General features: G+C 46.6%; 1 protein-coding gene across 2 annotated transcripts in view; it reads left to right on the plus strand.

Moving 5' to 3' along the window:
• The window catches only part of LOC142471901 (uncharacterized), a 65,064-nt gene extending 52,740 nt beyond the window's left edge, over window positions 1-12,324 (plus strand). For both annotated transcript variants that reach the window (XM_075578345.1, XM_075578346.1), the window contains exons 3-4: window positions 9,344-9,510; window positions 10,873-12,324. In XM_075578345.1, the coding sequence (XP_075434460.1) occupies window positions 9,357-9,510; window positions 10,873-11,387 (669 nt within the window). In that variant the 5' untranslated portion in view covers window positions 9,344-9,356 and the 3' untranslated portion in view covers window positions 11,388-12,324. The remainder of the gene's footprint in view (window positions 1-9,343; window positions 9,511-10,872) is intronic.
• The last annotated feature ends 3,112 nt before the right edge of the window (window positions 12,325-15,436 follow it).

A 15,436-nucleotide genomic window follows, 5' to 3' on the forward strand; every position in this document is an offset into this window, starting at 1 on the left:
GACATTAATCTCGGATATTGGGCGACAGTTAGTGCAGCAGGTTGGATCTTTGCATTCTTTGTGAATTAATGACATATTAACCTGAAGCATTTATAATGCGATATCGGAGCCAGTCATGATGGAATGAAATACTTGTTAGAGGTACGGGAACAGGAAAGGGGCACATTTTGTATAATACAGATTGGAGAATCCATCCAGGACGTGGATTTGTTTTGGTTTTTTAGATTCTTGGGAGTTAATAGACTTTCTTCTTGTGAGATAAGTTAGCTGAGGCTTTCACACTCAGAATGATTTAGTTTCGTGAGGTTAGCTGATTTCAGGTATTGCTTTAGTATGTAATAGCACTGCCTATGTGTGTGTATACTCCCACCTGTAAACTAGAGCACCGTGCTAGGCACCCCACCCACCCTTGTGTTATTACTTTTTTACTTTTAGATTTTGTACTTACCCGTACATCTGTAAGTAGAGAACTTATCCATTTTATGAGGTAGCTGTACCTGCAGCACATCTAACTAATCAGCAGAGACGAGAATGGTGTCCACAGTTTGTACATGTGTGTGCACTTGGAGTAGCTGGAAGTGTGAGCAGGTGGTCTCTTTGGAGTCTCAGATTGGTAATCTGAAGAGGCAGTTTGCAATATTGGGGGAAAGTGACAATGTTGAAAGGAGTTTAGTGCTCACTGAGCAGGCCCTGACTGGGACTAGTGGTGCAGAGGGGGGTGCTGTGAGTGAGGAGCAGGTAGGTAGCTGGGTAACATGGAGGATATTTATGAAGGATAGGTCGTGCCAAACTAACCGATTCATTTCTTGAGGAGGTAAATAGGAATTTAGACCAGGGTAATGCAGTTGATGCGGTCTACTTAGATTTTGCCAAGGCTTTTGATACGGTTAGACACAAGGTTGGTGTACAAAATAAAGAGAATTGGACTCCGTAAAAATATTTACACCTGGATTGAAAACTGGTTGAAGGACAGACAACAGAGAGTTGTCATAAAGTGAATGATTTTCAGGTTGGGCTAAAGTCGTGAGTGGAGCACCTCAAGGATCGGTACTGGGACCCCTGCTTTCTAACTTGTTTATTAATGACATTGAGGTTGGCATCGAGAGCAAAGTCTCCATCTTTGCTGATGATACTAAATTGTGTAAGGTAATAGAATCAGAGCAGGATGTAATTTCTCTCCAGAAGGACTTGGAGAGACTGGAAACTTGGGCAGGTAAATGGCAGATGAGGTTTAATACAGATAAATGTAAGGTTATTCCTTTGGGAAGCAAGAATAAACAGGCGACTTACACATTAAATGGGGATAAATTGGGAGAATCCTTGATGGAGAAGGATTTAGGAGTGCTTGTAGACAGCAGGCTTAGCAATAGTGCCCATTGTCATGCAGTAGCTGCAAAGGCAAACAAGATATTATCTTGCATTAAACGGGCAATGGATGGAAGGGAAGTAAACATAATTATGCCCCTTTACAAAGCATTAGGCTGCGCTTATAGTGCCTTGCGACGGCGACGCGACGTCGCTCCGAAACAAATCCATTGACTCCGTCACAAGCGCTAATAGTAAGCGCGATGGTGACGGGGCGACTAAAAATTTGGGAGCCGGGTAAATGTGATTTTTTTAGAGACAGTTGCCACATGTGACTGTCTCTAAACCAATCAAATTGTGCGGCCCGCCCCCTTTAGTGACGTCACTGGTCGCTAAAAATCAAATTGCAACTTTCGCCGGTGGTGATGTCATTGGTCGCGTTGCCGTCACCAGAACTATAAGTGCGGCCTTAGTAAGACCACACCTTGAATATGGAGTACAATTTTGGGCACCACTCCTAAGAAAAGACATTGTGGAACTAGAGAGAGTGCAGAGAAGAGCCACCAAATGAATTAACGGGGTGGAAAATCTGATTTATGAGGAGAGGCTAAATTAGATTTATTTACATTAGAAAAGAGGTGTCTAAGAGGGGATATGATAACTATATACAAATATATTCAGGGACAATACAAGGAGCTTTCAAAAGAACTATTCATCCCACGGGCAGTACAAAGGACTCGGGGCCACCCCTTAAGGTTGGAGGAAAGGAGATTTCACCAGCAACAAAGGAAAAGGTTCTTCACAGTAAGGGCAGTTACAGTGTGGGATTCATTACCCATGGAGACTGTGATGGCAGATACAATAGATATCTTAAAAATAAAAGGTTGGACATCCTTTTAGAAAGGAAAGGTATACAGGGATATACCAAACAGGTAAACATGGGAAGGATGTTGATCCAGGGAGAAACCTGATTGCCATTATTAGAGTCAGGAAAGAATTTATTTTCCCCTTATGAGACCTCATTGGATAATGTGTCACTGGGGTTGTGTGTTTGCCCTCCTCTGGTTCAAAATACTGTAAATACAAATATAGAATAAGTATCTGTCATCTAAAATTAGCATAGGTTGAACTTGATGGACATATGACTTTTTCCAACCTCATCTACCATGTAACTATGTAACAGATGTTGTTATCGCTGGGATAGATATGTTTCACTGCGACAATCCTTTTGAACGTTTATATTTAGATAAGTAATTAAACATATGTGTCTATATTTACAACTAACTGTGTGGATATATTTTAAATGATTGGATGCATAGTGCATTTTTATTCTTTGGATTGTACAGTACTCTTAGAAACGTTATTTGGGGTGATTTTCTGCCCACTATTTCTCAGTAACACCCCTCCGTTTGCAGCAGCTATTATAGTGATGGCATTTTAGTGGCTGGACGGGATACTTTTTGTGATGTGAGTGTAAGCCGCTCTTATCCCCGGAGAGCTGACTCTAAAGGTTCAGCAAAGTATCCGGCCGCTCCTCCTCCTCTTACCGTGCACCCCAAAACTGGAGCAGTCTCCCGGAGACTCTCACAGCCGCCACCAGTCTAAGGACGCGCTCATAGTGACGGCGACGTCAGGCTGCAGTCGCTGGAAAAATCAAATAGAGATGACTTCCAGCGATCGCAACCCAGCCGTCGCGTCGTCGCGTCGCGCTTACTATAAGCACATGCGACGGCTGCAATGCATTTGTTTTGCCGCAACGTCGCGTCGCCGGCACTATAACCGCAGCCTAAGTTCTTTCAGGACTGCAGCTGTCTCACATTTTAGTCTGGTCTGTAACTGTTACATACATACGCACATAATCATATATTATCTTTAACTGAAATGTCTGTAAATATAACTTTTAACCACTCTTTGTTTCATGCATCCATGTATTTATTGTCAACATAACTCTGTGCTTAGGACATAACTCAATGTATAACTTCCTGGTAAAACATTTGAAAATAATAACAACCTAGTGAATGTAAATGATGCAATCAGCGGAAATCCGCGCCATTTACTACATACGGATGTAATACACCAAGCAGGAACTCATCTCCAAACTGCTTCAAAAACAACTGTCCAGATCGCTCACTAGCACAAGGGGAGCAAAGTTCATGTAAAGAACAAAGATGCATTGATGCAAAAAGACACAACAGTTACTGTGCCTGTGTGTTGTAAAGAGCATAGAACACACAGATAAATGTTTGTTGTAAGCAATATTTGTGTTTCTGCAGATATCTCATAATCTTCCAATTCATCTTTTTTTACGTTTCTAGAAAATATATATTTTTGGTCTGTGTTATCCTTGTGCAATAAGTATGAAGCCCTAGTGTGCGAAGTGATGAAACTAATATCTGTGCTCTGAGGGATCCCGAAGCCTCTTGTGACTTATCTGCCACAGTGCATGTTTTCTTTATTCCAGAGTACAAACCAGGGGTTCTTAATTCACTTTCTTGTTGCATGAGATGTTTTCATTCAAAGAAGATATGATTTAAGTACAAGCTCCAAGCATTATAATTACATAATGCAATCAAATCATATTATTCCGTGTGAATAAGCAGCAGACTATATATATATATATCTTTGGAGTTGGAAGGAATCCTAATGTACTCTCGATTTACTCGTCTAACTGTCTGCTTTTCTGTCACTCAATCCATCTCACTGCCTCATTCTATTAGCATCTATTTGTTTCAAACGATTACCCAGAGTCCTTTGTGTCACACTGTGGTTTTCAGACACCAGTCTGAATAATTCTTAATGTGACATGAGAAGAGAAATGGTTCATCTTCTGCACTGTAGGAGGTGAATTGTACTTCACATGTAGGATGTTATATCATGCAGCGTCTGAGTACATTACATTGATATAAAGACATGGAATAAAATGTGTTTTGTCAGCTCTTCGCTTGGACTGAAAATCCTCTATTAATTAGATCCTTGTTGTGCTCCAGCTTTAGATAGCGTTATTTAAATGCCCTGCCACTCGGGGGTGCGGAGCTGGGTGGGAGAACGCCTCATGGGGTTCCCCTTCTCTTGTCACAAGTTAAACTGCACAAACCGTGTAACGGAGCAGAGTGTATTTCAGAGCTTCAAACGGAGGTAACAGAAGCCTGAAAATGACCAAACGGTTCCATGCGCAGTTAGTTACCCCATATAACCCCGCTGTAAACGCTATGCAAGATGTGAGCTTGCTCTGGGGTGGTTTGTAACTATGCATCAAATGCCACCCCATGTAGAATAGCCTTGTGTGCAGATCTGGATTATTAGAAGTGTAAATGCCATTATGGGCTCCCACGCGTGTCCAGTTTCTGTATCCGTGGCTGTTTTCCTTTGACATTGCTGACAATAAATGGTATTCCCAAGAAAGGATTTCTATGATCTCTTGCTACCCGTCACCTACCTGTAGGCAAATGATAAAGATTCTGTCATTGCTATATGAGGTACTGGCTAAAGTCATCTTTTCCATTGTAGACTTGGAACTGTGACCCAGTAGATAATGGCGCTCTCCTAAACCCAATCAATAATTCCACCTTCCAGCCAGTGAGACCACCATCCCATCCCGCCCATCACCGAGACTGCTACCCCATCCCCCACTCACCGAGACTGCCACCCCAACCCCCACCCCAACCCACACTCACCGAGACTGCCACCCCAACCCACACTCACTGAGACCCCAATGCCCACTCACTGAGACTCCCTTCCCCATTCCCACTCACTGAGACTCCCATCCCAACACCCACTCACTGAGACTTACATCCCAACCCCCACTCACTGAGACTCCCATCCCAATCCCCACTCACTGAGACTTCCATCCCAACCCCCACTCATTGAGACCCCAACCCAAATTATAGTAACATTCAACCTCTTCACTGACACACTCCATCAGTGACCATCCTCCCTTACACCCCCACCTCTCACACTCCTTCTCTTACACCCCCACCTCTCACACTCCTTCCCTTACACCCCCACCTCTCACACTCCTTCCCTTACACCCCCACCTCTCACACTCCTTCCCTTACACCCCCACCTCTCACACTCCTTCCCTTACACCCCCACCTCTCACACTCCTTCCCTTACACCCCCACCTCTCACACTCCTTCCCTTACACCCCCACCTCTCACGCTCCTTCCCTTACACCCCCACCTCTCAAACTCTTCCCTTACACCCCCACCTCTCACACTCCTTCCCTTACATCCCCACCTCTCACACTCCTTCCCTTACACCCCCACCTCACACTCCTCCCTTACACCCCCACCTCTCATACTCTTCCCTTACACCCCCACCTCTCACACTCCTCCCTTATACAACCACCTCTCACACTCCTTTTACACCCCCACCTCTCAAACTCTTCCCTTACACCCCCACCTCTCACACTCCTCCCTTACACAACCACCTCTCACACTCCTTTTACACCCCCACCTCTCAAACTCCTTCTCTTACACCCCCACCTCTCACGCTCCTTCCCTTACACCCCCACCTTTCACACTCATTCCCTTACACCCCCACCTCACACTCCTCCCTTACACCCCCACCTTTCACACTCATTCCCTTACACCCCCACCTCACACTCCTCCCTTACACCCCCACCTTTCACACTCATTCCCTTACACCCCCACCTCTCACGCTCCTTCTCTTACACCCTGTAAGAGATGTGTGCAGAGGTACGCAATGGAGACTGGTTTTAAGGTGAAATTAAATAAGGCTTTATTGCGCCTGTTGCTTTAAACAAAGCAAACATGTGAAAATCCACAAACAAAATCTGCTCCACGTTGGAGTATATTTACACTTGTAGTCCAGCGATTCACCAGCCCAAATCATAGAGACATTTATATATATAGACAGACAGTCTATATATATATATATATATATATATATATATATATATATAGACAGACATAGATAATCAGTCTTATAAGAAAAGTCTTATCTGTCTCGTAGTTGTAGGGGGAAGGCTTCTCTCTTTCCTGGGTTGCTGCCTTTTCCTCGGGTTATCTCAGCATTCAGGTGTAGAAGTCTTGAGAGCTCCAGACATCTGTGATCCCTCTATCAGTCTCATCTGTGAGACTCAGGAACCTCTGCTCTGTCTGTTTCCTTGGTCAGCCCAGTTGTGGACTAAGGAATCTCTCTTCCTGTCTCAAAGGCAGGCTTTTCTAACCAACCTCTAATCAGCCAGGTGGTGTTGGTTAATTGACTACCAGCAGTTAACCACCACACTGCTGGATTAGAGGCACCTTTTGAACAGGGACAAATCCCCTGTTACACACCCCCATCTCTCACACTCCACCCTTACACCCCAACCTCTCACACACCTCCCTTACACCCCCACCTCTCACACTTCTCCCTTACACCCCCACCTCTCACACTCCTCTCACACTCCTTCCCTTACACCCCCACTTCTCACACTCCTTCTCTTAAACACCCACCTCTCACACTCCTTCCCTTACACCTCCACCGCTTACACTCCTTCCCTTACTCCCCCACCACTCATACTCCTCCCTTACACCCCCACCTCTCACACTCCTTCCCTTACACCCCCACCACTCATACTCCTCCCTTACACCCCCACCTCTCACACTCCTTCTCTTACACCCCTCCCTCTCACACTCCTCCCTTACACCCCCACCTCTCACACTTCTCCCTTACACCCCCACCTCACACTCCTCTTACACCCCCGCCTCTCACACTCCTTCTCTTACACCCCCACCTTTCACACTCCTCCCTTACACCCCCACCTCTCACACTCCTTCTCTTACACCCCTCCCTCTCACACTCCTCCCTTACACCCCCACCTCTCACACTCCTTACACCCCACCTCTCACACTCCTTCCCTTACACCCCCACCACTCATACTCCTCCCTTACACCCCCACCTCTCACACTCCTTCTCTTACACCCCTCCCTCTCACACTCCTCCCTTACACCCCCACCTCTCACACTTCTCCCTTACACCCCCACCTCACACTCCTCTTACACCCCCGCCTCTCACACTCCTTCTCTTACACCCCCACCTTTCACACTCCTCCCTTACACCCCCACCTCTCACACTCCTTCTCTTACACCCCTCCCTCTCACACTCCTCCCTTACACCCCCACCTCTCACACTCCTCTTACACCCCACCTCTCACACTCCTTCCCTTACACCCCCACCTCTCACACTCCTTCCCTTACTCCCCCACCTCTCACACTCCTTCCCTTACTCCCCCACCACTCATACTTCTCCCTTACACCCCCACCTCTCACACTCCTTCTCTTACACCCCTCCCTCTAACACTCCTCCCTTACACCCCAACCTCTCACACTCCTCCCTTACACCCCCACCTCTCACACTCCTTCTCTTTCACCCCCGCCTCACACTCCTCCCTTACACCCCCACCTCTCAAACTTTTCTTACACCCCCACCTCTCACACTCCTCTTACACCCCCACCTCTCACACTCCTCCCTTACACCCCCACCTTTCACACTTCTCCCTTACACCCCCACCTCTCACACTCCTCTTACACCCCCACCTCTCACACTTCTCCCTTACACCCCCACCTCTCACACTTCTCCCTTACACCCCCACCTCTCACACTCCTCTTACACCCCCACCTCTCACACTTCTCCCTTACACCCCCACCTCTCACACTCCTCTTACACCCCCACCTCTCACACTCCTCTTACACCCCCGCCTCTCACACTCCTTCTCTTACACCCCCACCTCTCACACTCCTTCTCTTACACCCCCACCTCTAACACTCCTCTTACACCCCACCTCTCACACTCCTTCCCTTACACCCCCACCGCTTACACTCCTCCCTTACACCCCCACCTCTCACACTCCTTCCCTTACTCCCCCACCTCTCACACTCCTTCTCTTTCACCCCCGCCTCTCACACTCCTCCCTTACACCCCCACCTCTCAAACGTTTCTTACACCCCCACTTCTCACACTCCTTCCCTTACACCCCCACCTCTCACTCTCCTCCCATACACCCCAACCTCTCACACTCCTTATCTTACACCCCCACCTCTCACACTCCTCTTACATCCCCACCTCTCACACTCCTCCCTTACACCCTCACCTCTCACACTCCTCCCTTACACCCCCACCTCTCACACTCCTCCCTTAAACACCACCTCACACTCCTTCCCGTACACCCCTAACTCTCACACTCCTCCCTTACACCTCCACCTCTCACACTCCTCCCTTACACCCCCACCTCTCACGCTCCTCCCTTACACCCCCACCTCTCACTCCTCCCTTACACCCCCACCTCTCACACTCCTCCCTTACACCCCCACCTCTCACACTCCTCCCTTACACCCCTAACTCTCACACTCTTCTTACACCCCCGCCTCTCACACTACCCCCTCTCATCCTCACCCTCCCACCATGTATTTCTCTCCCCCCTCTCACACTCCCTCACCCTCTCTTACACCCCCACCTCTCACACTCCTCCTTTACTCCCCCATCTCCCTCTTACACCCCCACCTCTCCTCCCTTTCTTACACACCACCCCTACGGCCTACGCTCTACCCCCTGAGAAATATCCGGAATGCCTCCAGCTCAGCACAGCAACCAAACACATACCTGCCAGCAAAGCAAAGGCCAATCAGCGGCCTTGCGCCAAGAAACCGACCAGTCAGTGGCCTCGAAGAGAGGGAACAACCAATCAGAGGCGGAGCAGTTAAAAACAGAAGAAAAAAATCCCCAAATAAAACTAACCCCCAGGCGCACCCCCCTAGGGATCCCTTAGTATGCACGTCAAGTCTCCGGTGCCTGTTTCATGGTCTCGGATCTATGGCTCTGACACACACACGCGCACGCACGCACACACGCGCACACGCACACACACCTATTATCATAGATTAACTGCACTATCTCAGCACACATAAAAGGGGGTGGGGTAAGCGGTCATGCAGGTTATTTGGTTTAGCACTTATGGGGGGTGGGGGCTTTGTGTTACTGGTCAGATAACCTCCCCCGTCCTGCTCTGTGCTAACACGTCTTGTTTTTCACACAGCGTTGTTTGGAAGATGAAGGCTGCTCTCTCCTGGCTCTCACTTTTCCTTCTCGCCGTGTTGTTCTGGGGTATGGATTCAGTGTGTTGTACAAAAGCCATGGAGAACGCTGCAGATAATTCTGAGGCCCTAATTCTAGAGACACGTGATGAACAGCAGCAGTACCCAGGTAACACATACCGCTGCAGCCCAGCACTATCCTATATATGTGTTTTATTAAATAAATGAGTTCTGTACTATGAGAAAATACTTGTAGCATTTTTTTTAAAACAATTTGTAAAGACATTTTTAATGTATAAAATGTGACAAGCATTTCTTGTTTCTATAGCAACCATTTACAAAGTCACATCCCCTTCCTCTTCTGAAACAGGCCCTGGCCCAACCCTGTTTTGAGCCCTGCCCTCTCTCTCTAGCTGTTCACCAATTGTATCGAGTGGCTGCCTGGTCACATGGTCTTCCCCACAGAACTTTGCATCTTAGGTCCTCTTCTGCAGCACTGGCAGTGAATTAGTGAACCCCGGAGCCGAGTCTTCGCTGATTGATCGCAGGAGAACGGATCGATCTGCAGCTTAGCCAATCACGTGTCAGTGTGCAGATTGTACTCATTCACATATTGAATGGAAGTTTTTTTTTAAACGGCAGCTTTAAGAACTCAGTCATTGCCACGTGCTCCGTTACAAACCACGTCCACGTTCTGCCTGTCCTATTTAGCAAGCATGGGAAGCCTTGTAACACAGCTTATAAAATGATTATCACATGTTCATAGTAAAGCACTGTTCTTTACTGCCTTAAACACAAAGAGGTCTATTTATCTCCCAGCTGCAAAACGGGGACAAAAAAACAACCTCATGCTTACCAGAGAATAGGACGTGTAGTGAAAGCAGAGGGCTTTGCCTTAAGTAACTGTGACGCAGGGTGTTTGAGCGGACGTAGCCCAGTTTTGCCGATGAAAGACTTTGATAAACAGATCCCTTTGTATTTGTAATTTTTTGCTGGTACATTGGAACTGCTGTCACCTGTTTGGTGCACTTTGTTTCAGTTATCTTCATAACATATTTCAATCCTGAAGTATAGAGACTCATAAAACGGGGACCAGCCATGGGATAAAAAGGCGGCTCTGGATTTCCATAGAAACCGAGGAAAAAAGGAGAAATAGCACCTTCGTATTTGGAAAAATAATTAAAAAAGAGCATAAACACAGGTTACGATTGTATTACCTTAAGTATTACTGTTTGGATTTCGAAAAGGTTGGCTCCTTTATTAAAACATAAAAAGCTGAAGTCCCTTGGTGGGACAACGGCACAGCAAACTGGAGTTATTATTAAATAGTTATCCTCATAAAAGCTTCACAAAATGAGTCCCATGGAGGAAGAGATCTGAGTGTCGCAGAAAGTCCCCAAAGAAAGATTCATTGACAAAGTAGAATGTATTTACCATTGCCAGAGGCCAGGGGAAGTCAGCATTAGACAGCTTGACAAAGAGAATACGCTGGAACTTTATGTATTAACGTTTGATGTTCTGATGGTTTTAGATTATGGTTCCGATGAGCAAGATCGATGGCCAACGCTGGAAGAGATGGCCAAGTATTCAAGCCAAAGGCGGCACTCTGGTAAACGCGGGAGCTACCGACCGCGCAGCCTGGATGCTGGAGAGGGAAGAGAGCACACGGGAAGGCAGGAGGGCTCCGAGAGAAAGGAGGTCTACGGGAGAAGTCAGCTACCGATGCGAAAAAGGGTAACTGTGCAGACTGCCCAAGAAGACGCCAAAGAGCACATTTTGAGAAGACAGAACCTGGAAAGCATCCTGAATGATCTCCTATCGTCAGAAGCCTGGCTTCCTCCCAAGAGAAGGGATATGGAAGATTTGAATGACTTGTATGTGGCAGCTGATCTTCTGACGAGGCCACGTGTACCCAGAAGTTTGGCTGTCATACACAATAAGGAAGCAAATCCTTCTAGTAAAATTGGCTTCAATCATGGGCAGGGGGACCTGGGGCAGTTACAACAGCATGACCAGGAGCCCCAGGGAAAGGGCAGGAGTGGGTGAGGGTGAGAAAAGCTTCAGAGATGATTACGTAACCCCATCATTATTTTAAGCTGCATTTGATAACACTTGTGAATATTCAACATTATAACAGAATATACCACTCTAAATTAGAAAAAGATAAATATACACGTTTGAGGTGGAGTGTAGCGTGTTACTATAATTTAAAACATACTAGCATAAAAATACCTTAATTAGCCAGATATAGGCCCATATTTACTAAATGCTGCGATTGCAGAAGTTAGCTTCCGCCACCAGAAGACACCATAATGATTCTTCCAGTGCTGGAAGTTGTGCTGCTTAGCATCACTTAGTAAATATGGTCCATAAACTATACAACAGTGCAGGCCCTCTGCCTTTCTAGACACATCACCGGAGCATACTGATTCTTCTTCTCGGGCACTGCTGCGGATTAATGATAACTGTTGCATTTTAACGTCCCCACAAATACCTTTGTCATTTTTTTTTTGTGACAGCTTTTTGGTTGTAGCTTTGACACAAATAGTGTGTTCCTGCATGCAGACATTGCACCCCCTCCTGTGTTTCACAATCAGGACACACACACGTCATTATTCACCAGTTCTCACCATTTTAGGAAATGCAGTAAACAATAAAAGCATTGACATTTTGTGTAATAAAGTGTGTAAAACTGATGTATATGTTTGTCTTATGCCACTATTAATCCCAGTAATGTATGCTGTAGTGGTAAAATGTGAATATAAACGCTCTATCACTTCCACAAAAAGAAGTTGCTCTCCCTTAAACTGCAACGTTGTGGTTGATAAATAGAAAACGTGTTGAGGATGTAATAATTTAATTTTGTTTCATTGGGATGGTAAATTACATGACTGTGATTTTATCCTTGAATTTTGCGTCTGACATCTCCCTGCATTGTGTACTTTACAGGGCTGTAATAAAGTAGTGCTCATGAAAATTCAAATTCCGAATATTTTCTTTTTCTAGCAGTGATAAAGAACACTTCAGGGCACACTCACGTGTGATAGGTCCACAACCCCGCCTTACCCCATAATAACACCGCATACAGTGCTGCCACTGCAGCAAAGGATTCTGGGTAATGCCACTGAACACTCACTGTGTCACTTTTAGCTTCTTTAGCTAGAAACCTTGGAAAATAAAGTCAGGATTAATTAAAACCCTCCTCTGGGTGGTAAGGAGCTGAAAGCCGCTCCAGTACTCTTGCAGTGAAAGTATTCGTCAGTATTTTCACGTGCGGTTATCTATTGAACTAAATTATGGAAATAACATAGCGAGAAATATTTGCAGCAGCAAAAAGCAGGACTTGAAATATGAAAAAGACTACAGCCTGTCAAATTCAGATAATAGTATTAAGGCTGCGTCCAGCTTACCGCGCTTGGCGCTTAGCGTGGTCAGCACAATCAATTTTAATCTGTCCTGCCACGCTCGCGCGATGCGTGCAAGTATGCTCGCGGGTGCTAGGCGCTTGCCAAGACAGATAAAATTGAGTTTGACGCGCGCTGAAGGGTCACATGACCTTCTCAGCCAATCAGCAACAGTCACTGCTCGGCCACGCCCACCCCACGCTTGCCCTTACCTAAAAAGTTGCCAGACAGCCGAACGCTCATGCTTGGAGAGGTGGTGACGTCACCACTCCTAAGCACGAGCGCGGTCAGCGGCACGGGGGCCGCAGCCTAAGGGTGGACCGTTTTTAACCCTTTCACAACTAGCAGCGAAAAGGTTAAGCTTTTCAGCTTTACATTCAAAGGAGGAATGTGACACCGTTGGCAGTGTGCCAAGTAGAAGTACAATGCATGTATGTATATCTTTATGTATATAGCGCTCACGGTGTACTCTGCACTTTACAAAGACAATACAGTACAGGGAATTATCATACATTAAGCGCGACAAAGTCAGACAATAGGAAAGGAAATCCCTGCCCCGGAGAGCTTACAATCTATTAGTTCCACTAGACCAGCTCATGACAAAGGCCCCCTGACTCTCAAAGTGCTGCAACCTGCTGGGGTTGTGGCATTCACTTCAGCATTTGTGCATGGCTGCGCAGGACTGCGCAGGACTGCACAGATACACGGTGTCAGACAGACTATCTGTAGCATGCAAATAAACAATGCTCATTAACCTGATTACATCCCGGTTAAACTTGCAATGGCTCTTTGTCCCCATTATCCTTTCTATTCCTTTCAGGGGTCTTAGCCCACCCGGTGCAACTCTCAGATTGATATTAAACGGGTGAAAGAAGCGCCATTCTCGGTGAACGAGCTGCGTTATCCCGCTTCTGTCCTAGCGGCATAGAGACGTCACTTTTTAACGCGAGTTGAAGTATTTTGTTTGCATGGCACCCTTGCAATGTGCGCAGTAGAGGATGCCAATGGATTATAGCCAAAGCCAGACTAGTGGATTATGTGCTGAGAAGCAGTAGGAATGCTGCAGCCGCTGTGCCAAGTATGCGGAGCAGGGGGCACTCCCCACCCGCAGTGATACCGCTGGCATGGGGTATAACTAGAATACATTCATGGACACAGAGGCGCATTCCCCATCTGGGAGACTGGTACTATCACATGACAGCCCTGAATGTAAACGTGTTCTGTACAAAGGAACCACATGAGACATTGGTACGCCACGTACAGAGCAATCGCAGGGACTTGTGCCTTCATTTCAGAACAAGGCGGGCATGTTATATGTGGACGATAGGAAAATAGGCAGTGAAATATTCGCTATGTCGTATGATTGTCAAACCACGTCAGGTAGCAGGACTGTGAAGTCGTGCTCCCACCTAAAATATATATACCCTAAAAATTGATGTGCGGTATCTATTAAATATCTAGAGCAGTGTTTTTGGGGGTTTTTTTAAACCTTTTTTTTTGTTAAAGAACCATATAATTATATTGTGAAATTCTGAGGAATTCCAACCCTCTCTAATAGCGCGTCGGAGATCAGAGGCATTGTAAGGAACCCCAACCCTCTCTAAAAGCGCGTCTGAGATCTGATGCATTGTAAGGAATCCCAACCCTCTGTAATAGCGTGTCTGAGATCAGATGCATTGTAAGGAACCCCAACCCTCTCTAATAGCGCGTCTGAGATCAGATGCATTGTAAGGAACCCCGACCCTCTCTAATAGCGCGTCTGAGATCAGATGCATAGTAAGGAACCCCGACCCTCTCTAATAGCGCGTCTGAGATCAGATGCATAGTAAGGAACCCCGACCCTCTCTAATAGCGCGTCTGAGATCAGATGCATAGTAAGGAACCCCGACCCTCTCTAATAGCGCGTCTGAGATCAGATGCATTGTAAGGAACCCCGACCCTCTCTAATAGCGCGTCTGAGATCAGATGCATTGTAAGGAACCCCGACCCTCTCTAATAGCGCGTCTGAGATCAGATGCATTGTAAGGAACTCCGACCCTCTCTAATAGCGCGTCTGAGATCAGATGCATTGTAAGGAACCCCGACCCTCTCTAATAGCGCGTCTGAGATCAGATGCATTGTAAGGAACCCCGACCCTCTCTAATAGCGCGTCTGAGATCAGATGCATTGTAAGGAACCCCGACCCTCTCTAATAGCGCGTCTGAGATCAGATGCATTGTAAGGAACCCCGACCCTCTCTAATAGCGCGTCTGAGATCAGATGCATTGTAAGGAACCCCGACCCTCTCTAATAGCGCGTCTGAGATCAGATGCATTGTAAGGAACCCCGACCCTCTCTAATAGCGCGTCTGAGATCAGATGCATTGTAAGGAACTCCGACCCTCTCTAATAGCGCGTCTGAGATCAGATGCATTGTAAGGAACCCCGACCCTCTCTAATAGCGCGTCTGAGATCAGATGCATAGTAAGCAACCCCAACCCTCTCTAATAGCGCGTCTGAGATCAGATGCATAGTAAGGAACCCCAACCCTCTCTAATAGCGCGTCTGAGAACAGATGCATTGTAAGGAACCCCAACACTCTCTAATAGCGCGTCTGAGATCAGATGCATTGTAAGGAACCCCAACCCTCTCTAATAGCGCGTCTGAGATCAGATGCATTGTAAGGAACCCCAACCCTCTCTAATAGCGTGTC

Source organism: Ascaphus truei, chromosome 21 (genome assembly GCF_040206685.1).
Source record: "Ascaphus truei isolate aAscTru1 chromosome 21, aAscTru1.hap1, whole genome shotgun sequence".
Taxonomy (NCBI): domain Eukaryota; kingdom Metazoa; phylum Chordata; class Amphibia; order Anura; family Ascaphidae; genus Ascaphus; species Ascaphus truei.